Genomic DNA, 23438 nt, shown 5'->3' with positions numbered 1-23438 from the left:
ACTGAAGAAACAGATGAAGCAAGAAGTGAAACTCCCCTCAACAGCATCTATACGAAGGTCTACATCACATTGGGACAGAGTGAAAAGGTTAATACCCAACATGAGGTGAGGCAGCTTGAAACAGCTTCCATGATGAAGACCCTCCATGACACTCCAGTCAAGTGTCAGGACATCTTTAAAGTCTTACCTGACCAACGGAAACACATCAGAGTGGTTCTGATGAACGGCGTCGCTGGCATCGGAAAAACCTTAAAAGTACAGAAGTTCACTCTGGACTGGGCACAGGGCTCCAAAAACCAAGATATCAGTCTGCTGATTCTGTTCTCGTTCAGGTCGCTGAACTTGATTAAAGATGAGCAGTACAGTCTGCTCATGCTGATCCATGTTTTCTATCCAACATTACAGAAGCTCACAGCAGAGAAAACTCGCTGTCTGTAAAGTTCTGTTCATCTTTGACGGCCTGGATGAAAGCAGACTTTCACTGGATTTCAACAACAGTGAGGTCGTGTCTGATGTCACACAGAAGTCATCAGTCAGCGTGCTGTTAACAAACCCTCATAGAGGGGGAAGCTGCTTCCCCTCGGCTCTCGTCTGGATAACTTCCCGACCTGCAGCAGCCAATCAGATCCCTCCTTCATGTGTGGACAGAGTAACAGAAGTACGAGGCTTCACTGACACCAAGAAGGAGGAGTACTTCAGGACGGAGATTCAGTGATGAAGAGCAGTCCAGCAGAATCATCTCACACATCAAGACATCCAGGAGCCTCCACATCATGTGTCACATCCCAGTCTTCTGCTGGATCATTGCTACAGTTCTGGACCACATGTTGACTACAGACCAGAGAGGAGAGCTGCCCACGACCCTGACTGACATGTAACTCACACTTCCTGCTGGTTCAGACAGAGAGGAAGAAGAACAAGTATGATGAGGGACATGAGACGAGTCCACAGGAGCTGACGGAGGCTGACAGGAACCTTCTTCTGAAGCTGGGAGGCTGGCGTTTGAACAACTGGTGAAAGGAAACATCATGTTCTACCAAGAAGAGCTGGAGCAGTGTGGTCTTGATGTCACAGAGGCCTCAGTGTTATCAGGAGTTTGTACACAGATCTTCAAAAGAGAGAGTGTGATCTTCCAGAAAACAGTCTACAGCTTTGTTCATCTGAGCGTTCAGGAGTTTCTGGCTGCAGTCTACATGTACCACTGTTACACCAGCAGGAACACAGAGGTACTGGAGGGTTTCCTGGGAAAAGAGTGGGCATATGAATACCATGACTGTTTCCTGACAGATAATGATGACCATGACTCATCTCTGGATGACTTCCTGAAGGGAGCCATGGAGAAATCTCTCAGGAGTAAAAATGGCCACCTGGACCTGTTTGTCCGCTTCCTTCATGGCCTCTCTCTGGAGTCCAACCAGAGTCTCTTAAGAGGTCTGCTGGGTCAGACAGACAACAGTCCAGAAACCATCCAGAGAGCCATCAACAACCTGAAGAAGATGAACACTGAGGACATCTCTCCTGACAGAAGCATCAACATCTTCCACTGTCTGATGGAGATGAACGACCGCTCAGTACATCAGGAGATCCAAGAGTTCCTGAAGTCAGAGAACAGATCAGAGAAGAAACTCTCTGAGATCCACTGCTCAGCTCTGGCCTACATGCTGCAGATGTCAGAGAAGGTTCTGGATGAGTTGGACCTGAACAAGTACAACACATCACAGGAGGGACGACGGAGACTGATCCCAGCTGTGAGGAACTGCAGAAAGGCTCGGTAAGTCCAGATGTGATTATTATAATTTATTATTGGTAAATTACTGGTGGTGCATTAGTATGACCACAGTATATTGTGAATGGGATTGTCACTGTACTTTTCATCCCTGCTCTGCTGTGATAATCAACATTTTTTTGTTTTACAGACTTTCTGGGTGTGGACTCACAGAGAGTCAATGTGAAGTCCTGAGTTCATCTCTGCAGTCCAACCCTTCACATCTGAGAGAACTGGACCTGAGCTATAACACTCATCTGAAGGATTCAGGAGCGGAGCTGCTCTCAGTTGGAATGAAGAGTCGGCATTGTGGACTGAAGGCCCTGAGGTTTAGAATCTCATTCTCTGTCTTTTAAAACTCTACATGGACATCACCTGTGCTTTGATAAAATTATCTTATCTCTGCAGGCTGACAGGCTGTCAGGTGACAGATAAAGCCTGTTCTTCTTTGGCTGTTGCTCTGACATCCAACCCCTTCCATCTGAGAGAGCTGGACCTGAGTAAAAACTTTCTGGAGGATTCTGGAGTGAAGATACTCCATGATTTTCTTAAGATTCCACAATGTGGACTGAAGACTTTAAGGTTAGACTTCCAAAACCCTAATTGAATCATTTGGGAAATCAAATTCCTAACTGAATCATTCTTAATGTGTAAATAAATAAAAATAAAACTGGCTCAGGAGGTAGAGTGGGTCATCCACAAACTGGATGATTTGCAGTTCGACTCCTCCAGCTTTTTTGTTGAAGTGTCCTTGGGCATGATACTGAACCCTAAATTGCTCCCAATGGCTGCACCAGCACCTTGTATTATAGCTTGCCACCATCTGTGTGTGAGAGTGTGTGCACTTTGAGACTAGAGAGGTGCTATATAAGTGCATTCCATACACATCAGCGTGAATTGGCCATTTTATTCACCAGAAGGTTATGTATCTTCGTTTCACAAGTCATGTCACAAGATTATCAATCAACAAAAATGGAAATTATTTTGATTGAAACTTACAGGTAATGACACTGCCTAATTGTTTTGTTCTCTGTTTAGATTAAAGTTCTGCAGTTTATCAGAGATCAGCTGTGCTTCTCTGTCCTCGGCTGTGAAGGCCAACCCCTCCCATCTGAGAGAGCTGGACCTGAGCTTCAATGTGCTACAGGATTCAGGTGTGAAGCTCCTGTCTCTTGGACTGGAGAGTCCAAACTGTGGACTTAAGATTCTGAGGTCAGAACATAACTTTAACTTGGTATGGTACACAAAACGGCACGTAGTCAGTAACAATCTAATAATTGATGGATTGTTAATAGATGCTTCCATAACAACGTAGAATCAATGGCTGTAAAGCCATACAATTGTGTGAACCATATTGTAAAGTTACAGATACATCTTATACAGAAAAAAGGCTTATCTTTTCTTTTTGTACATATGCAGTTTCCCTTGTTGCAGTGTTTTTGTCTGTGTTTTTTTAACTATGTTAAGCTTAAATTGCAGTTATAACAGACTCAGACTTAGATGACTTAATTTATCCCAGAAAGGCAATTCAGTTCTAAAGCTTACCCAGTCCACACTGTCAACAAACCTCACAGGCAAGCAGTACCATGTCAGGAAAACAAGCAGTAAACACATTCTTGTACCATTGGGTCGCCCCGTATATGCAGGGTTACATGAGGGACCAGGCAAAAAGCAAACAAAAAATATGTAATTCACTTAAGTGTGTGGCATTTTCTTCAAATGACTACTATCGGCATTTAGCAGCCTGATAGTTAAAGAAATAAAGGACTAAGAGTAGCATGACTAGATTGGGCCACACGTCGGTTATCAGTTATCTCTGTACTGTATTCACTGGTTAGCTGAATAGTTACTGCAATAACTAACTTCACTGCCCACTATCCAATAAAGGTAAAAAGATGCCAAAAAAGTAATCTTCAAAAAAACACATTTACTGTATCATCATTGATAAGAAAGTAAATAAGCAATGGGTATGGGGGGCAGGTAGTCGAGCAGCCGACCCTGGTTCGAATCCCGGCCGGTGGACCTTTGCTGAATGTCACACCCCCCCTCTCTCTCCCATCATTTCCTGTCTATCCACTGTCAATAAAGGTGTCTCTGCCTGAAAAAAATCTATGTGTACTCCTTTAACAATGTATGTGTTGTGATTACAGACTTGCCTGCTGCAGTTTGACAGAGGACAGCTGTGCTTCTTTGGCCTCATCTCTGAGGTTAAACCCTTCCCATCTGAAAGAGTTGGACCTATGGAAAAACAATCTGAAGGATTCAGGGGTGAAACTGCTGTCTGCTGGATTACATAGTCCACACTGTATCCTGGAGACTCTGAGGTTAGACAGTGCTGTCTATAAAATTCTATGTAGACAAAAATGCAAACTAACACACAGCCCGAAAACTCGGGAGCAGGATACTATAGAGCCTACAACCCTTCAGAGCAAATAAATAAATAATAAATAAAAACAAATTATTAAAAGTTGTAGAACATGACACCAACACCTGAGTGAAACATCTCAGACAAAAATCTCAAATACTATTAAAACTGTCACCAACAAAGCATATATTCAACATCTCTTCCAAATATCACTGAGCATCAGCTGGTTTTCACTTCACTGGTGCTCACCAAAACTGCAAAAGAGAAAAAGGTCCTTTTATGTTCAAGAAGATTTTCTATTCAGGAATGAATTATTTTATCATTCAGTGCTGTCATCTTTATTCAGATTGAGGAACTGCAGTTTGTCAGAGGTCAGCTGTGCTTCTCTGGCCTCAGCCCTGAAGTCCAACTCCTCCCATCTGAGAGATCTGGATCTGGGTGAAAACAAGCTGCAGGATTCAGGAGTGAATCTGCTTTCTACTGGACTAGAGAGTCCACACTGCAGACTGGAGACTCTGAGGTTAGCTCACATACTACAGGCCCCATATCATGAATCAGATACAACTAATCATTTGTCATATGTGAACAGTGAGCAGCTGGAAGATTGTGTGAAGGTTTTAAGTACAGTGTGCCTGATTTGATATTTATTGTATAATTACAGACTTGATTGCTGTGAACTGACAGAGATGAGCTGTGCCTCTCTGGTCCCAGCTCTGAAGTCCAACCCCTCCCATCTGAGAGAGCTGGATCTGAGTAACAACAAGCTGCAGGATTCAGGAGTGAAGCTCCTGTCTCTTGGACTGGAGAGTCCAAACTGTAAACTGGAGAATCTGAGGTACATTTTCTATGTTTCTCTGTATGAGAGATGCAACTTGAGGAACAGCAACTATATCAATCTTCATCTTTCTGTAGATTGACTCACTGCCTGGTCACAGATGAGGGATGTGCGTATTTGGCCTCAGCTTTGAGGTCCAACCCAATCCATCTGATAGAGCTCGATCTGAGATTCAACTACAGGCTGCAGGACTCTGGAGTGAGGCTGCTGTTTTCTGAACTGAGGAGTCCTTACTGCAGATTGGAAACTCTGAGGTCAGCACTCAACACAATTTAAGTTCACAACTTCAGGATTTCAGTCTTGGTTGATTTGGCAACAGTTGAAACATCACAAGAGACTCTGGTTAAGTAGCTACTTTGTCAGAAATCCGACAGAAGAGCAGCTGGTGTGTCTGTTTACAGAGCAGCCAAACAAACTCAGGTTGTTTTAGTAATGAAGTCATTAAATAATAATATTTCATCTGATTTCAGCCTACACGTGGAACAAGTAGGTAATTTTCCACATAATAGCAGTGCAAAGAAAAAAAGGAGTTGGTTAACATGCTGAGGATTTATGGTCCCAATCGAAGGAAAAATACAGACCATACATTGTGTCAGAAATCTGGTTTGACTTAATGAAGATTGTAACTATTATATCAAACCAAGTAATTACTGTGAGCAGTGTAGTGATCACATGTATAAGTGGACTAAGTGACTATTGTGTTCACTCCTACAGGGTGACATAAACCTGGTAAAAAGATGGAAAACCCACAACAATGTGAGTATTGGCAACATGATAACAGCTTTTACAGATCCATCTTATTCTTTCTGCGTAAATGTCTATCATTCTTAGATAATGGATGTATAGTGGTGGATTGTTTGCTCCCTTCAACACCTGTTTCTCAGGATTGGTCATTATTTAATTGAACTTAAAGAACTGATTTAGAAAGTACTGATAGTAGTATCATTGCCTAATGTCTGATAATAAGTACATTTCTGATGTGTGCCATCTTGTCTGTCAGATTGCTGCCATTGGATGGGAACAGAAGGCAGATGGTGGTGAGACAGCTGCAGATGGACTAAACACGTTCTGAGCTTTTATCAATCATTACTTCTGACTTTCTTGGAGTAATGAATCTTGGAATCAATCTTTCTTGTTTGATTCAGAGTTACATTTCATTCCCCACATCAAAAAAGTTGTCTAGTCCTGTTATCTACAACTAAGAACAATTTCCAAACTCAAGCCGATGCTCACCCACTCCACTGACCTTTCATTTTCTCCCGTTTAGATTACTGTAACTCTCTCCCTTCTGGTTCATCACACAAATCTCTGTTTCACCTCCAACTAGTTCAGAACGCAGCAGCTTGGCTTCTTACTGGTTTAAACAGACGACATCACATCACCCCAATTAGCTTATCTTCATTGGCTCCCTGTTTGTTTTAGAATTGATTAAAATTTACTAATCACTTTTAAAGCACGCCTGGGTCTGGCTCCAAGCTACGTATCAGATATGTTGACTCCATATGAGCCGGTCCGCAGCCTTAGGCTATGTTTACTATGTTTACACGGAAACAATCCGAACAGAAAACACAAAAGTGGCGTTGCGTTCTCACTTTTTATTCTGTGTTTAGACGAGCGTTTTTGGGGGGAAATCTGCATATGGTGACGCAAAAGTTTGCGGAATTCAATGTTGTATGCACACAACACCACAAAGTCTGCGGACCTGTGTAGAACCTTCCCTCTACTTCTCTCCCTAGTAGCGCCAAATGGAAAACCAAAACCAAAACATGGCTAAGAAGCTAACAAAAACTCACCATTTTGTCTCGGACTCCACTTCTCTCTCCCCTCCTCTGTCATTGTCAGCCCCGCTGCAGCAGACAGGTATCAGCAGAAGGATCAGTACGTGACGTCACATGAAGAGCGTCTGTCACCTAGGTTACAGCTTCAGACCGCAGCACAAACTCCGCTGCATTTATGGCAGACTTTTGCGTTTTTACCCTTTAGACGGGAACGCGACGGTGGAGCGTTTTTAAGATTTCCACTCTGGAGGGTGGCTTCACTTTTTTGTGTTTTTAAGCCTCATAAACGGCGTCACCGTCTAAACGAAAGCCACATCCGATAAAATATTTTGTTGTTTTCACCCGCGAGCGTTGTCGTGTAAACAGGGCCGTAGACCCTCAAGTGGCCCTTCTGACTGTCCCAAAGACCATCAGGGCCCTTCGGCTTTGGAACGACCTGCCTGAGGAAATAAGGCTCACAGAATCAGTGACTTCTTTTAAATCTCTTCTCAAAAGTCATTTCTACAGACTAGCTTTCATGTGATGTTGTTTGTACGTTTATTGCTGCTGTCTTTTATTTCATTTTATTGTACACTATCACATTTATTTTATTTATATATATATATATATATTATTTTCTTTTAAATTATATTTTCATCATCTCCTTACTGTATCTCTACCTTCATCTAGTTAATGTCAGTCTTGTTGCTGCTCTCAGTGTTGTGTGTCTTGCTTTGTATTGTACTGCTTTTGCTTTGTCTGTCAAATTCACCAAGTCAAGACACTAAATTTCTCTTGAACTTTAAACAAAAATCTATTTCTGGATACATTCAGGCTTGGATTAGGACATGAAGGGCTACATTGTGTATTAATGACACAAAGTTTGAATTGTTTAAAGAAAGTTTTGATTGAGAAATTTCAATTAACTTGTACTGTGAGATGTTTAGCATTAACTGCAGATACAGCTTCTCTATGTACATTTTTAATCACTGCACCGATAAAACTGTTGAATACATACAGTAGCAGGTATTAGATATATAAATCAGTCTGTTTGATGCACAGTGAAAAGGATGTAAGCCTCTGATCTTCTGCAGTATTGAAATACTTTTGATGAGCTACAAAAGCTACAAACATATAAACATATTTAATTCAGTTGTTTTTACTGTAAATAATGTCTGATTCTCAGTTTTGATGTTAAAACTTAAAACACAACATAAAATATAATACAATAAATCATTTTGTGTTTTGACTTTTAAAATAACAGTTTCATAAATATCTTTCCCATTCACATAAATTCACATATTTCGTTGAGTTAAATTGTTGAAATTCATTTGAGACACAAACATCTACAAATACGTGTTGAAGAAAAGTCGGACAATTCTGTTTTGTGGAATGAAGGAAAAATATATTTGACTGTAAACTGTTTGTATCCCGTCAGCGGTGGATTTAAACTTTATGTAAAACATTTCACAAACTGAACTGGTTACATGAGAAGGAATGATCCAATAAAGTTGCTGTAATACTTTTTGAATTCCTTTATGTTTCTGATTGTTGCATCTTCCTCTTTTCTGATCACTGATGCTCCATTTAGCCTTAATCTTATGAAACAATCATCTTTAAAGGAACAGTTCAACATTTTGGGAAATCATCTTAATGAGAACATTCTGCATCTTAATGTTTTTTAAAGTGAGACGTACAGAGTGGTTAGCTTAGCTTAGCTAAGTGTGGCACAATTAAGTCATATGTTAGTTAAGAGTTGTGTTATCAGCTTTATATGTGTTTATGTGTTTATGGGAAGAAGAGTGTTCGTTATAGTTAAAATCTAGGGTACAAAGTTATTCACTGCCAGTGTTAGTGTAACGCTAGTAAATCACCAGCAGGTGGCAGTGTCGCTACACAAGCGGGCTGAGTTACCAGGAAATCTCGCGTCAACAAGACATAATGAGAATCTCTGTGTACAAGATACAAGCAGAAAACGCTGTGTAGCGACTGTGAATCTAAAACTATACGTTTTGCATGTTGCAGAAACTCATTAAATGTCTAGCACCAGATTGAGCCTGCGTGACATCATTCTGTGCAAGTCAATGGCCAGCCTGAGCAAAGTTCATCAATACACCATCACCTCTAAAAACCTCTGATTAACATGTTATCTCTCGTGTCTGTAAGGAAACATTAATGTATAAAAACAAATCTGAATTGATTATTGTTTATGACAAAGTGCTGCTGATTGGCTGATACTTCTGAAGGAGCATCACCTGTCTGCCCTGTTCAGCTTCAGAGGAGGGACAAATGAAATCCTCTAAGAGAAAGATTGAACTATTTCAGGCTTCAGCAGCAACATGTCACTTTTCTTCGTTAGCATCCGGCTCGTTATGACTCACATCATTTATTTAACGTACAGAGAACGCTCATAAGTCGACTGCTGAGTGGAAATGAAATGTGTGGTGAACATAAAACAAACATGACGTAGAAAAAGGAAATTCATCAGGATGTTTTATTGATTGTTTTTAATACAGAATATTTAGAAGAGCAGTCACAGCTCATCTTTACGCTTTCATTTACACAGACGGCCCAAAGCAGAAGATTTTAAAGTTCGCTCTGACAGACAAATACTTTTAACTTCGTTAAGTTAAAGGAGCAGTGACACATTTTAGGAAATCTCCTCTCTGTCTGAGAGTCAGATTATTTAGATTGACTCTCATGTCTGTACACTAAGGGCCTGATTTATTAAGATCCCAAATAAAGGAACTAAAATGCGTGCACGGTGCAACAGATTGTGTTTAGTTATTGTGCGTTTTGCAGGTGATCTACTGAGAATAACTGTAAATGAAAACAGGAGCAACAGGTGCAGACAGCAGTATTTAAATGAGGGTTTTGTGTCTTAATGGAGAGTTTGGACGAGCAGAAATGTGATCAGGTTCTAGTGGAAGAGGTTAACTAATATATTGAGTTATAATAAAATGTTTTGTTTCTACTTTGCACGACGAGGTGATGCGTGCATCGTCACATGACCTTAATCCTGCGTCCGTTCTGTCATCTGTGGCGCTGAAGTTGTTGCTGAGATCCAACGGACCCAAAACATGGAGATAAGGTTAATTGGAGACTAATGGCGCTTTTCCACTATACTGTTTTAGCTCGACTCGACTAGGTTTACACAGGTGTAATAAACCTGTTGAGTGTGTATATTCTGTCATTGTGTCTCCGTCTCCTCGTCTCCATAGTAACAGCCGGTTAAAGCCTGATTTATACTTCTGCGTTACGTCGACGGAGTAGCTACGCCAGTGCCCTGACGCCGTAGTTGGCCATTTATAGTCCCTGCGTCGAGGGAACGCGTTGCTCTGCAATTCACCGCCATGCCGCTAGGGTGTGTGTGTGTGGTTTCAGAGGAGTCATATCCGTATCCTTGTTTATCTTTACCGGTCACAGTAGCATGTAGCATTGTGCTATGTGCGTTATGTGCGCTAATAACAGAAAACACATACCTTTTGTTCATTATTAATAATAATGGCGGTGTTGCAGGAAGAAAGACCGGAAAAAGCAACTGCCGGAGTAACTGACGTTTTGAGCGGACCAATCACAGCCCTTGCGGTCCGCGTTGCCGTGAAGCGTAGTTAGGATTTTTTGGAGGTGCACGTCAGGCTACAGCGTAGGGGTCCGCTTCGACGCAGAGAGCTCTGCGTAGCTACGCTTCGACGTAACGCAGAAGTATAAATCAGACTTAATACCTGTCCTTCAAATGTATTATTTATAAACACAGTTACCGTCAGCAACATTACCTTCAGGTTTGGTAAATCACAATGTGTGTGCTAAATAACATATTTACATTTTCTCCTCCCTGTATTTTGCACACTGGGGTTAAAACGCCTCATATTATATATTCATTATTAATGTATTAAATGAACAGTGCGTATTATCTCAGTGCGCTGCGTTAGTAGTTCAGCTGCATATTATTTGATGGGGATGAAGTTTGCACGTTCTTACACACGCAGACCTTTAATAAATCAGACCCAAAGTGTTAAAGCTGCCACCTGATCATAAGTCACATTCGTGTAAAGTGTAAATGTGATTGGTCCTGATGTCACAGGCAGTTATGTGATGGACTGTCTCATGAAGAGAGTTAATGATGGAAATAAAAACACATAACTGGCTCTGTGTGAGGAGCGTTTGTGCTTTTTGTTCCTCAAAACTCAGAAAGATAACAAACAAACTGACTCACCGCTTGTTTTTATCTTTCTGAGTTCTGTTGGATCAGAGTATTTCAGGAAGCTGCTGGTGCTGAACGGTTCTGCTTGTGGTCGTCTTATGAACACAACTATGAACTATAAATAAATTAACAATAAAATCTTTTTTTACAGATTCATTTAAAATATTACAACAAAGTAACAGAACAAATATTTGATTTGTATATATCTATAAAACAGTATAAATACAATCTTTACATATGAAGTGATTAATATTTGATATATCAGATTCATTATGCTGATAAACAGTGACACCTGGAATGAAAACCTATTATTATAATAACAATAATAATAATAATAATAATCTATATCAGAAACTAAAATAAAAGGCACCATGACAACATGATAAAATAAGGAGATAATATCTGTAATCAATCATGTTTTTACAGGTTTTTGATCTTTCTGTTGATCATATTTCTGATTGAGTTTCATGGCTCTTTGTTCATCAATAAAACACTCTCACTCTCAGTCTCAGTCTCAGTATTAATCTATAAATAAATCTTTTATCTTTGCATCATAATCCTTCAGGCTTCAGTTCTGACTGATTTGGCGACACCTGCTGGTTATATTCAGCCAGTAGATCAAATATAATCACATCATTTTAATAGAGTAAGAATCTATAAAAACACCAGAAATATCCAAATATCACAAGTAAGGCTTTAAATAAGTGTGAATTATTTCTACATTAGTTAGTATAGAGTGATTGTGGAGAATAAACATCACATGTTGGAGTCTTTCATCACAAGGAAATGATAAAACCATAGACTGTATATAAGAAATGGACGTAACATCCGTGACGTCACCCATTGGTTTGTGGACTGCTGCTCGGAGGCCAATAGTATCGGATCTGAGCAGCGCCATCTTGAAAATTTCAGGTGCATGCTGGGAAAAATAAAAACAGGGATTCTACTTATATGGGCATCAGGAGGAGCATGAGGCGCCCTCCTGAACCTGTGAACCAATCAACCTGTCAATCACCACGTAGCCACGCCCTAATGCATACCCTGCTTTATCGTCACATATAAAATCAGGGAGGCCAAAATGTCCCAAATGAACATCATACTGCATTGAAGAAGGCTTTAAACTAGCGATTGAGACCATAAACACATTTTGAAAACGTTTACTGAGGTTAGAAATCAAGTGAGAAGTTGGTGAATTCTCCATTGACTTGTATAGAGACGGAAGTCCTTTTGACACCAAAACGGTCGCCCCCTGGTGGCCTTTTGATGGAATGCAGTTTTAAGTTACTTCCTGGTTGGCCTCATTTCAGAAGACCGCAACTCCCCGCCTGGACTAAAAGCTGTTTATAGTAACAAAACTCAGCTGAGATAAATGAGTGTGTCTCTTTTTTTAATAAAAGTTTTAGTTGTGTGAATATTTTATAATTGTATTTTACAGTTATGACTCTAAAACGCTGAATACTCAGAGACCTGCTGATACTTTCCTGAGCTGAACCGATACACAGAAACATCATCTGCTGCTTGAATTGTTGATCTCATCATTTACATTTTCACATTTTTGAGGATTATTACTCAACTCTGACTCGTCTTCATCTTTAAGTAGATATGTTCAACTTGTTATCAATCAGCTGTTTATTTCCACATCCAGAAGTTTACTGATCAACATTCATTACGAGTCGTGTTTAATATTCAGTGTTTTCACTCTACAGCAGGAAGCTCAGACTCATCTTCATTCAACGGACAAAAACAGCCCAATTTAATCTGATAATCTGGAAGGAAGGAAGGAGGGAAGGAAGGAAGGAACGAAAGAAGGAGGGAAGAAAGGAAGGACGGGAGGAAGGAAGGAAGGAAGGACAAATGGAAAGGAGGAAGGAAGGAAGGAAGGACAAATGGAAAGGAGGAAGGAAGGGAGGAAGGACAAATGGAAGGAAGTAAGGAGGGAAGGAAAGATGGAAAGAAGGAAGGAAGCAAGAAAGAAAGGTTGGAAATGAAGACACTAAGGAAAGATGGAAGGAAGGAAGGAAAGTGGGCCGGATTGGACCCCTCAGCAGGCCAGTTCTGGCCCACGGGCCCCATGTTTGACCCCCTGCTCTACTAACTTCCTGCTCTGAGTTCAGCTGGTCTGCAGAGTACAGAAGCTGCAGCCTGTTAAACAGCTGTGAGCTTCTCCTCTGTTGGTTCATCACACAGTCAAACCTGCAGGATTCATCAGTTCAACCATCACACATGTTCTTCAGACGGTGAAACATTTTTGGAAACTACAACAAAACACTTTTCAGACACTGGATTTGAAACTTTCAGGAATCAATCTGATCATTGTGAACATTTAAGTCTCTGGTATAGAAATATAGATTATAGCTGCTTTCATAAATACATAGTGAGGATGACAGCATCACAGCTCCCTGCTCTAATGTTCACCTCCTCCCTCCTGCAGCAGTGACATCATTTAGATTCCTGTTGCTATGGTGATGTTAGAGATATGAAACTCCTTCAGAAGCTTAAAACAACAAACTGACACTTTTCCTCTTAAGGTCACTAAAGTTTGAACGGTGATCAACAACAAATGATCCTGTCCGTCACCCACCTGCCCCTCCCACCTCCAGAGCAGCCGTCCAATCACAGGCCTGCAGGGAGTCCGGCCAATCACACTCGAGCCTGCTGTTAGTCCTCCCTACTCGTCCCTTCTTCTTCTTCTGTGGTGAGCAGCTCGATTCCAAACAGTGAGTCACGACAAAGTCCAGGAAACAGCTGATGGTGAAGTCACGCTGCCTCCTCCTCCTCCTTCTCTCCTCCACCTGCCTCCTCCTCCTCCTTCTCTCCTCCACCTGTCAGCTCCTCCTCCTCCTCCTCTCCTCCACCTGTCTGCTTCTCCTCCTTCTCTCCTCCACCTGTCTGCTCCTCCTCCTTCCCTCCTCCACCTGCCTCCTCCTCCTCCTTCTCTCCTCCACCTGTCTGATCCTCCTCCTTCTCTCCTATACCTGTCTCCTCCTTCTCTCCTCCACCTGTCTGCTCCTCCTCAGGTTTCTCTGTCTCCTCCTCCTCCTTCTCTCCTTCACCTGTCTCATTCTCCTCCTTCTCTCCTTCACTTGTCTCCTTCTCTTCCTTCTCTCCTTCACTTGTCTCCTTCTCCTCTTCCGGTTTCTCTGTCTCCTCCTCCTTCTCTCCTTCACCTGTCTCCGTCTCCTCCTCCGGTTTGACTGTCTCCTCCTCCTCCTTCTCTCCTTCACTTGTCTCCTTTTCCTCCTTTTCCTCCTTCTCTCCTCCACCTGTCTCCTCCTCCTTCTCTCCTTCACCTGTTTCCTTCTCCTCCTTCTCTCCTTCACTTGTTTCCTTCTCCTCCTTTCCTCCTTCACTTGTCTCCTTTTCCTCCTTCTCTCCTTCACCTGTTTCCTTCTCCTCCTTCCCTCCTTCACTTGTCTGTCCCTCCTCTGTTGTCTCTGTCTCCGTCACTCCTTCACCTTTCTCCTCCTCCTCCTCCTTCTCCTCCTTCTTCCCTCCTTCACCTGTCTCCCCCTGCTGGCTGCTCTGTGCAGCATCAGTGTCGCCAGCGTCTGTCTCTCTACTCGGCTCCAAGGCTGTCGGCTGAGAGGGGAGAGACTCCTTCCTCCCCAGACCTGCAGAGAGACACACAGGTGAGTGTGTGTCTCTGTGTGTGTGCACGTGTTTGTGTGTGTGTGTGTGTGTGTGTGTGTGTGTGTGTGTGTGTGTGTGTGTGTGTGTGTGTGTGTGTGAGTGTACCTGCAGGGATGAGGACCAGCGCCTGCAGGATATCGGACAGAGAGACGATACCAACGATATGAGACTCCTCATCTACAACAACCAACCTGTGAACCTACACACACACACACACACACACACACACACACACACACACACACACACACACACACACACACACACACACACACACACACACACACACAGACATACCTCAGTTGTCAGCAGCAGAAGAAACAAATACCTAAAAATAATTATTTTGTTCATAAAAGACAAAAAACTGAACATCAGTTAGAAGTTCTGTGTGTGTGTGTGTGCGTGTGCGAGTGTGCGTGTGTGTGTATGTGTGTTAGTTTTACCTCAGCCTTAACGATGCGGTCCACGATGGTTTCCAGCGTCTCCAGTTTGTTGCACTTCATGACTCCTTCAAAGTACTGAGACCTGTGTCTGAGAGCCTGAGTCACCGTCACATCCAGGTTGTTGTACGTCTTCTCTGCTGCCAGGTTCTACACACACACACACACACACACACACACACACACACACACACACACACACACACACACACACAGAGGTGGTCCAACAGGTGCTTCTTCACACAGCTCTGATAATGAAGATGTGTGAACGCTGATTTACTCACGATGACGTCAAACTTGGAGTAGATATCTACGACTCTGCCTGCAAACACACAACAGTCTCTTAACCTCGTCAAGACTTCACTCACACCTCTGTCTGTGTGTGTGTGTGTGTGTGTGTGTGTGTGTGTGTGTGTGTGTGTGTGTGTGTGTGTGTTACCGTTGTGGTCAACGACGGGCAGCGCAGAGACTCGGCGGTGTGTGAAGACGGACAGCGCTGTGATGAGCGGAGTGTCTGGGTGGATGTAGGCGATGTTAGTGTACGTTCCCACACACAGCTCCTCCAGAGTCTGCTTCATGAAGGCCGGCATCGGCATCTCACACACCTGACACACACACACACACACACACACACACACACACACACACACACACACACACACACATTAATGTCAGCTACAGTCTCATGTTTAAAGTGTAAAGTCACTGATTGGTTGAGTTCAGAGTAACAGCTCACTATAGAGTCCAGGTCACATTTATTTCTCTACCTGCTTCAGACGCTGATGACTCTCAGCTTTCTCTCCCCTGAAACCAAACCATCCAGTCTAGTCATCCTCCTGAACTACATCGAGGACATTAAGTGTTGGACGGTAGAAAACGTGCTCCAGCTGAATGAAGGTAAGTCTGAAGTTGCCTTGGTGTGATATTTGATTCCACCAGACCAGTTCATTTAGTACTGAAAGATAAATCCTTTCTGCCAGACTCCTGACAGGAACCCAGAAGAAGAACATACCATCTCTCTCCAGTAGCTGCTTGTATTTTTAAGGTTCTCCTGTTTATAAAACCCTGCTGCTGTTTAAATCCTCCTCATGTGACTGATTATTGGCTGAGCCTGAGCCGTGTGCCTCGCTGTTTATGTTGCTGGTTCTTGTAATTATGATTTAATCTACCAGCTCTGGTCTGTACATGTGATTCATTGTATAACTGCAGTGACAGCGTTTAACTTTCTAACCTGCAGCAGTTCTGAGTTTAACTTATCAGACAGCTGCTCTATTCAATCTATCTGACTATCAGAAATCTGCATGAAATCCTCTCATTGGTCAGTCCTAGCCAGGGCCGCTAGCTTTAATACTAGAGTTACATTCTTTATACAGCATCATGTAAAGCTGCTGAAGACTCACAAAGAGCTGCAGGAACTTGAGGATCCTCTTGTGTGTCAGGATGTAGAGAGCGTTCCCGCTGACCGGATCAATGACGGGAAGACGATGGATCTTATTCTTTATCAGCGAGTACACAGCTTCAAATATACTGACAGGGAAAGAAAGTTACAGGAATATTTGATCAATACTTCTTTTCTCCTCTTCAGTTTATTTCTAGTAGATAATAAATGATTCAGTAGTTCTAACTGTGAGTCTGAATATCAACACACACGTACCTGGCATCAGGTGAGATGTGGACCAGAGGTTTGAAGGTCTCCTGCAGGTAGAGCTCTGTCAACATGAACACATGAATCATTATTCATGTGTTCAACCACAACATTATCAACTAACAACACATCAGAGACAAAGAGAAGTCTGACCTCTCCACGTCTCGATCTTATGTTCCTCCAGCTCGTAAATCTGAACCTGAAGAAGACAGAGACTCACAGTGAGAGTCTGACCCAGTAATAGTTTACACTGTGATTCATTAACAGAAATGAGTCTTTAATCAGTGATTCTGAGATGAACCCGGGTCAAAGATGTATTATTCTTATGAAGCGATGCAGTGCAGACATTTATCTTATCCCACTTGTTATTACTTGATGTCACTGTGTGTGTGTGTGTGTGTGTGTGTGTGTGTGTGTGTGTGTGTGTGTGTGTGTGTGTGTGTGTGTGTGTGTGTGTGTGTGTGTGTTACCATGGGCGATTTATAGTATCTGGTCAGGATGTTGATGAAGTCTGTGATGGTCAACATTCCTGAAACAGAGAGAGATTCATGACCTCCACTGTAAGTGAGGATGAAGTGTGTGTGTGTGTGTGTGTGTGTGTGTGTGTGTGTGTGTGTGTGTGTGTGTGTGTGTGTGTATGTGTGTGTGTGTGTGTTACTGCTAAATATAGATGTGCTCTCAAAGTCTCTGTGAATATTATAGCAGCCGGAGGAGAGGATCAGTCTTACCTACGAAGCTTTGTTTCTTGCTCTCCCACAGTGGAGCAGCTCTCACTCCGTTTGCCACCAGAGCAAAGAACGCTTTCTTTACCTTAAACATGACGAAACATCAATAACATCAATAACAATAATAACAATAATACAAATAATTATAATAATTATAATAATTATAATAATTATAATAATACAAATAAAATAGCAAGAATATTAGCAACCACATTTTCTCTTTGATGTTTTAGTGACATCTGTACACATCAGTTAATTCATCACCAGGTTCTGATTGGTTAGATGTACCTGTGTGTGTGTGTGTGTGTGTGTGTGTGTGTGTGTGTGTGTGTTACTGTGTGTGTGTGTGTGTGTGTGTGTGTGTGTGTGTGTGTGTGTGTGTGTGTGTGTGTGTGTGTGTGTTACTGTGTGTGTGTGTGTGTGTGTGTGTGTGTTACTGTGTGTGTGTGTGTGTGTGTGTGTGTGTGTGTGTGTCTCACCTGCAGCGTGGTGTCAAACACCACCAGTTTGGAGCTGGTCGGGATGATGTCATAACACTTGTGACACTTCATGAAGCGCATGTAGATGTCTCTCTCTGACTCCTCTGAGGCTGCAGACACAGAGAACCATCATCATCACCATCATCATCATCATCATCATCATCACCACCATCATCATCATCATCACCATCATCATCATCACCATCATCATCTTCACCATCATCATCATCACCATCATCCATCATCATCATCATCACCATCATCCATCATCACCATCATCATCACCACCATCATCATCATCATCACCATCATCATCACCAGCATCTTCATCATCACCATCATCATCACCATCATCATCATCATCACCAGCATCTTCATCATCACCATCATCATTACCATCATCATCACCACCATCATCACCACCATCATCATCAACATCATCATCATCTTCATCATCACCATCATCATCATCCATCATCATCATCATCATGACCATCATCATCACCACCATCATCATCTTCATCATCTTACCAGCATCATCAGGATCCGGTTGCTCCAACATACCGTCTGAAATCTCCACCTGCCAACAACAGAGCAACAACAACAGTCAGTTCACGAGTCTTTTATTCAGAAACGTTTCGTCAAAACTTCTACGATATCGGTATGAGTCACAACGGTTCAGCCTGTAGTAACAAAGTCTCCTTTAACAGTGATGGGTATAATCACTTCTTCCTGTTCGTCAGCTGGTTGATGTTAATGAGCCTTAACGTTGCTGGAGAAGGCAGAGAGAACATGGTGGATGTTCTCCAACCCATTGGTGTAGGTGTGAGGAGAACATGGTGGATGTTCTCCAACCCATTGGTGTAGGTGTGAGGAGAACATGATGGATGTTCTCTAACCCATTGGTGTAGGTGTGAGGAGAACATGATGGATGTTCTCCAACCCATTGGTGTAGGTGTGAGGAGAACATGATGGATGTTCTCCAACCCATTGGTGTAGGTGTGAGGAGAACATGATGGATGTTCTCCAACCCATTGGTGTAGGTGTGAGGAGAACATGATGGATGTTCTCCAACCCATTGGTGTAGGTGTGAGGAGAACATGATGGATGTTCTCCAACCCATTGGTGTAGGTGTGAGGAGAACATGATGGATGTTCTCTAACCCATTGGTGTAGGTGTGAGGAGAACATGATGGATGTTCTCCAACCCATTGGTGTAGGTTGGTGTGAGGAGAACATGATGGATGTTCTCCAACCCATTGGTGTAGGTTGGTGTGAGAACATGATGGATGTTCTCCAACCCATTGGTGTAGGTTGGTGTGAGGAGAACATGGTGGATGTTCTCCAACCCATTGGTGTAGGTGTGAGGAGAACATGGTGGATGTTCTCTAACCCATTGGTGTAGGTGTGAGGAGAACATGGTGGATGTTCTCCAACCCATTGGTGTAGGTGTGAGGAGAACATGATGGATGTTCTCCAACCCATTGGTGTAGGTGTGAGGAGAACATGATGGATGTTCTCCAACCCATTGGTGTAGGTGTGAGGAGAACATGATGGATGTTCTCTAACCCATTGGTGTAGGTGTGAGGAGAACATGATGGATGTTCTCCAACCCATTGGTGTAGGTGTGAGGAGAACATGATGGATGTTCTCTAACCCATTGGTGTAGGTGTGAGGAGAACATGATGGATGTTCTCCAACCCATTGGTGTAGGTTGGTGTGAGGAGAACATGATGGATGTTCTCCAACCCATTGGTGTAGGTTGGTGTGAGAACATGATGGATGTTCTCCAACCCATTGGTGTAGGTTGGTGTGAGGAGAACATGGTGGATGTTCTCCAACCCATTGGTGTAGGTGTGAGGAGAACATGGTGGATGTTCTCTAACCCATTGGTGTAGGTGTGAGGAGAACATGGTGGATGTTCTCCAACCCATTGGTGTAGGTGTGAGGAGAACATGATGGATGTTCTCCAACCCATTGGTGTAGGTGTGAGGAGAACATGATGGATGTTCTCCAACCCATTGGTGTAGGTGTGAGGAGAACATGATGGATGTTCTCTAACCCATTGGTGTAGGTGTGAGGAGAACATGATGGATGTTCTCCAACCCATTGGTGTAGGTGTGAGGAGAACATGGTGGATGTTCTCTAACCCATTGGTGTAGGTGTGAGGAGAACATGGTGGATGTTCTCTAACCCATTGGTGTAGGTGTGAGGAGAACATGGTGGATGTTCTCTAACCCATTGGTGTAGGTGTGAGGAGAACATGGTCGGAGGCTCTGATGATGAAGCTGATTCCTCCCACAGATCCTTCCAGGTGAGCCTCTCTGCCTCTCGCTGGGTAAATGTTATCTTCATCATGCAGGAGATTGATTTGTCAGAATAGTTGTCGAGGCATTTTGCTCTTCATCATTCCTTTGGGACGGTTTGCTTCCTCCATGCCACCTTCATGAGCCTCCACAGGAACCGTAGGACCGTGTGTAACTCCACTTGGTCCTGGAGCTGAAGCTGCTCTTACTCTCCTCATCGCTGTCTGGATGAGGAGCTGGTGGAACGTCTGGAGGTCTCCCACTGTGCTCAAGGCTTCGGTTGTCTGTGTGCTTTGTCTTCAGGTGGTCTTCCTGCTCCCTCTTTGGCACCTTAAGGGACCCGCTCTTTCCCTTTGTGAACCGTCCTTTCACACTTCTGAAGGGATCCTTGTTCTGCTCAACAGTCTGTCTGGGTGTGTTTAAGGTCGGCCTGCAGGAGGTTGATGCCCTCTCTCTCCTCCAGCACAGATTTCATTATAATTTTATCTATCAATTTAATTAATTGATAGAGACAATAATCAACAGATTAACTGATGATGAAAATAATGTTTAGTTGCAGCTTTATTGTGGTGAACGAGGAGACACGCTGACGGTGAAGAGCTGAATAATATCTTCTCTTTCTGTCAGGAAACAGAACGTTAATCCACAGGAAGTGTTTCTGTCCAACAGAGATTCACTTTGTAATGAGGTGAGAGACGCTCATCTACTAAAGCACCGTACTGAAGTACTGAGGTACTTTACTGTAGTACAGTCTGAGGTACTTGTACTTTACTGTAGTATTTCCATGTGATGCTACTTTCTACATCTCAGAGGGAAATATTGTACTTTCTATTCCACTACATTTATTTAACAGCTTTAGTTACTTTTCAGATGCAGATTTGACACAATGGATAATATAATATATATATATATATATATATATATATATATATATATAATATAACAAGCTTAAACCAGACAGCAGTGTGTAGTCGGCTCACATTTCAGATGTCTATGAGTTGTTAACAGCTCCAATATTTCAGTGTTTAACTACATCACTCATAATACTGCAGGACTTTTACTGCAGTAATGTTATTTAAGGAGAATTAAAGATGTAACCGGTGAGCAGCGGCCTGGCTGGAAGTTAACGGGGGTGTGGACGCATGTTAACCGGTCTGGAGTCGTTTGGAGCACCGTGGTGTAACGGACCGTCCGGTTAGTATTAACGGAGACTGCAGCCGGTTGGTGATGGAGACAGAAGCCGGTTAACGGAGACTGCAGCCGGTTAACGGAGACAGAAGCCGGTTAACAGAGACTGCAGCCGGTTAACGGTGATGGAGACTGCAGCCGGTTAACGGAGACAGAAGCCGGTTAACGGTGATGGAGACTGCAGCCGGTTAACGGTGACGGAGACTGCAGCCGGTTAACGGTGACGGAGACTGAAGCCGGATAACGGTGATGGAGACTGCAGCCGGTTAACGGTGACGGAGACTGCAGCCGGTTAACGGTGACGGAGACTGAAGCCGGATAACGGTGATGGAGACTGCAGCCGGTTAACGGTGATGGAGACTGCAGCCGGTTAACGGAGACAGCAGCCGGTTAACGGTGATGGAGACAGCAGCCGGTTAACGGTGATGGAGACAGCAGCCGGTTAACGGTGATGGAGACTGCAGCCGGTTAACGGTGATGGAGACAGCAGCCGGTTAACGGTGATGGAGACAGCAGCCGGTTAACGGTGATGGAGACAGAATCCGGTTAACGGAGACAGAAGCCAATAACGGAGACTGCAGCCGGTTAACGGTGACGGAGACAGAATCCGGTTAACGGAGACAGCAGCCGGTTAACGGAGACAGCAGCCGGTTAACGGTGACAGAAGCCGGTTAACGGTGATGGAGACAGCAGCCGGTTAACGGAGACAGCAGCCGGTTAACGGTGACGGAGACGGAGACAGAAGCCGGTTAACGGTGATGGAGACTGCAGCCGGTGATGAAACTGACGTCATTACCGTGATGGAGTGAACGCATCCTGGCCGGTATTACCGAGCAGGTTTTAGTGACAAAAACGCAGATGTAAGCTTATTTATCCGTGTGTGACGTCAGCTGGCACCTACGCGACAGTCGCCGTTCATTCAGGTCTCCGGTTCTCTCCGTTTCTCTCCGGTTTTCTCCGGTTCTCTCCGCTGGAAGCTTTAATGATGATGAACTCCTCACGGCTCCATCTTGTGTCTCTGTGCGGTTGAAGGGACCTGCTGTCTGCCGGTAAACGGTCGTCTTCTGTCGGTAAATATCGCCGCTGTCCGCCAGCAGCCGTGATCATCGGAGGCCAGTGTATTTTTAATCCTAGGATGGTGAAGTCATGACCCGCCCTCCTCTGCCTCTGATTGGCTGGCACTCGTTGTTTCGCAGGTATGACGACTGTGATTGGTTCAGGTTGGGGTAAGAAAATCAAGGTCAGCCAATCAGACGTGGAGTAGGGCGGGTCGTGACTTCGCCGTCCTAGGAAAACAAATGTGTACCACTTCACATCCGGTGTAAGATTTCATAACAAAAGCACGCCTGTAGTGAGAGGAACGTTTCAAGTAAAAAGTGAAGACAGGAACTCTGAGAAACAAGTGAGCACATTAACTCCAGCACTGATGGACTAGATGACATCATTTCTACTTTTACTGGAGTGAAAGATCTGAATATTCACTGATCGGGTTGTGGAAGCCTCATTTGGCATTTTGACTTTAACCAGCTTTGATTTTTTGGAGCCAGAAGTGATGAGAGATGGCATGTATTTGGATGAGAGTGTGGATCTGGAAGGAGCTCGTCACATACTGTCATGTTAACATCTTCAATCATAAGGGAGCCACGCCCTAAAGCTTACCCTGAGCTATCATCTATTTTAATCTAAACGGGGCCATTATTTACTAAATGAACATGATGCTGTGTTGAAGAAGACTTGAAACTAGTGATTTAGACCTTAAACTCATTAGGAAAGACTCACTGAGGTCATTAATAAAGTGATAGCTGTCTGTTTGGGGATCATTAACTATTAGTAATGTAAGCAAAGTCTGTGTGTTTGTAAATGAACAGCTGCTAACAAACCTAAGCCCCTTTAGGAGAATGATGAACCTCCCAGAACTGCACCTATACATACATACAGTGTAATGGTAATGCATCAATAATTAAACTGGAAAGCCTTTCTACAGGCACATAGCACATTACTCTCTATGTTTCTATTATTTGTGATGATAACTGACTTTATACTCATGAAGTCCAGAACATTCTCCTGAATGAGACGCTGTGTCCAAACTGTTGACTGATG

At 43.2% G+C, this 23438-nt stretch overlaps 2 protein-coding genes across 2 annotated transcripts in view; one reads left to right on the top strand and one right to left on the bottom strand.

The window, feature by feature from the left end:
• Positions 1 to 1112: 1112 nt before the first annotated feature.
• The window catches only part of LOC134002171 (NACHT, LRR and PYD domains-containing protein 12-like), a gene marked incomplete at its 5' end in the record, with an annotated part of 84530 nt that continues 62204 nt past the window's right edge, over positions 1113 to 23438 (top strand). The window contains 3 exons of the mRNA XM_062441456.1: positions 1113 to 1771; positions 2804 to 2977; positions 4477 to 4650. Coding sequence (XP_062297440.1) covers positions 1113 to 1771; positions 2804 to 2977; positions 4477 to 4650 — 1007 coding nt within the window. The remainder of the gene's footprint in view (positions 1772 to 2803; positions 2978 to 4476; positions 4651 to 23438) is intronic.
• On the bottom strand, positions 5089 to 18413 carry LOC134002587 (5'-AMP-activated protein kinase subunit gamma-2-like). Its single transcript, XM_062441938.1, has 13 exons — positions 18377 to 18413; positions 17846 to 17955; positions 17370 to 17451; positions 17112 to 17170; positions 16795 to 16840; positions 16651 to 16705; positions 16397 to 16523; positions 15436 to 15601; positions 15281 to 15318; positions 15000 to 15146; positions 14662 to 14755; positions 14094 to 14537; positions 5089 to 5198 (listed from the first exon to the last, which is right to left on the bottom strand). Exons 1-13 carry the CDS (start codon positions 18405 to 18407, stop codon positions 5089 to 5091), a joined length of 1509 nt encoding a protein of 502 aa, XP_062297922.1. The 5' UTR covers positions 18408 to 18413.

The sequence above is a fragment of the Scomber scombrus genome, chromosome 20 (assembly GCF_963691925.1).
Source record: "Scomber scombrus chromosome 20, fScoSco1.1, whole genome shotgun sequence".
Lineage (NCBI taxonomy): Eukaryota > Metazoa > Chordata > Actinopteri > Scombriformes > Scombridae > Scomber > Scomber scombrus.
This window is presented reverse-complemented; position numbering and strand designations above follow the sequence as displayed.

What these genes read in the sequence shown, in the direction of transcription:
- LOC134002587 (XM_062441938.1), bottom strand. Translation starts at nt 18,407, where the DNA reads ATGTTGGAGCAACCGGATCCTGATGATGCTG. An exon ending in CACATCTCACCTGATGCCAG is followed by an intron (nt 16,524 to 16,650) that starts GTACGTGTGTGT and finishes TTTCCCTGTCAG; the next exon opens with TATATTTGAAGCTGTGTACT. An exon ending in TCAAGTTCCTGCAGCTCTTT is followed by an intron (nt 15,602 to 16,396) that starts GTGAGTCTTCAG and finishes TGTGTGTGTCAG; the next exon opens with GTGTGTGAGATGCCGATGCC.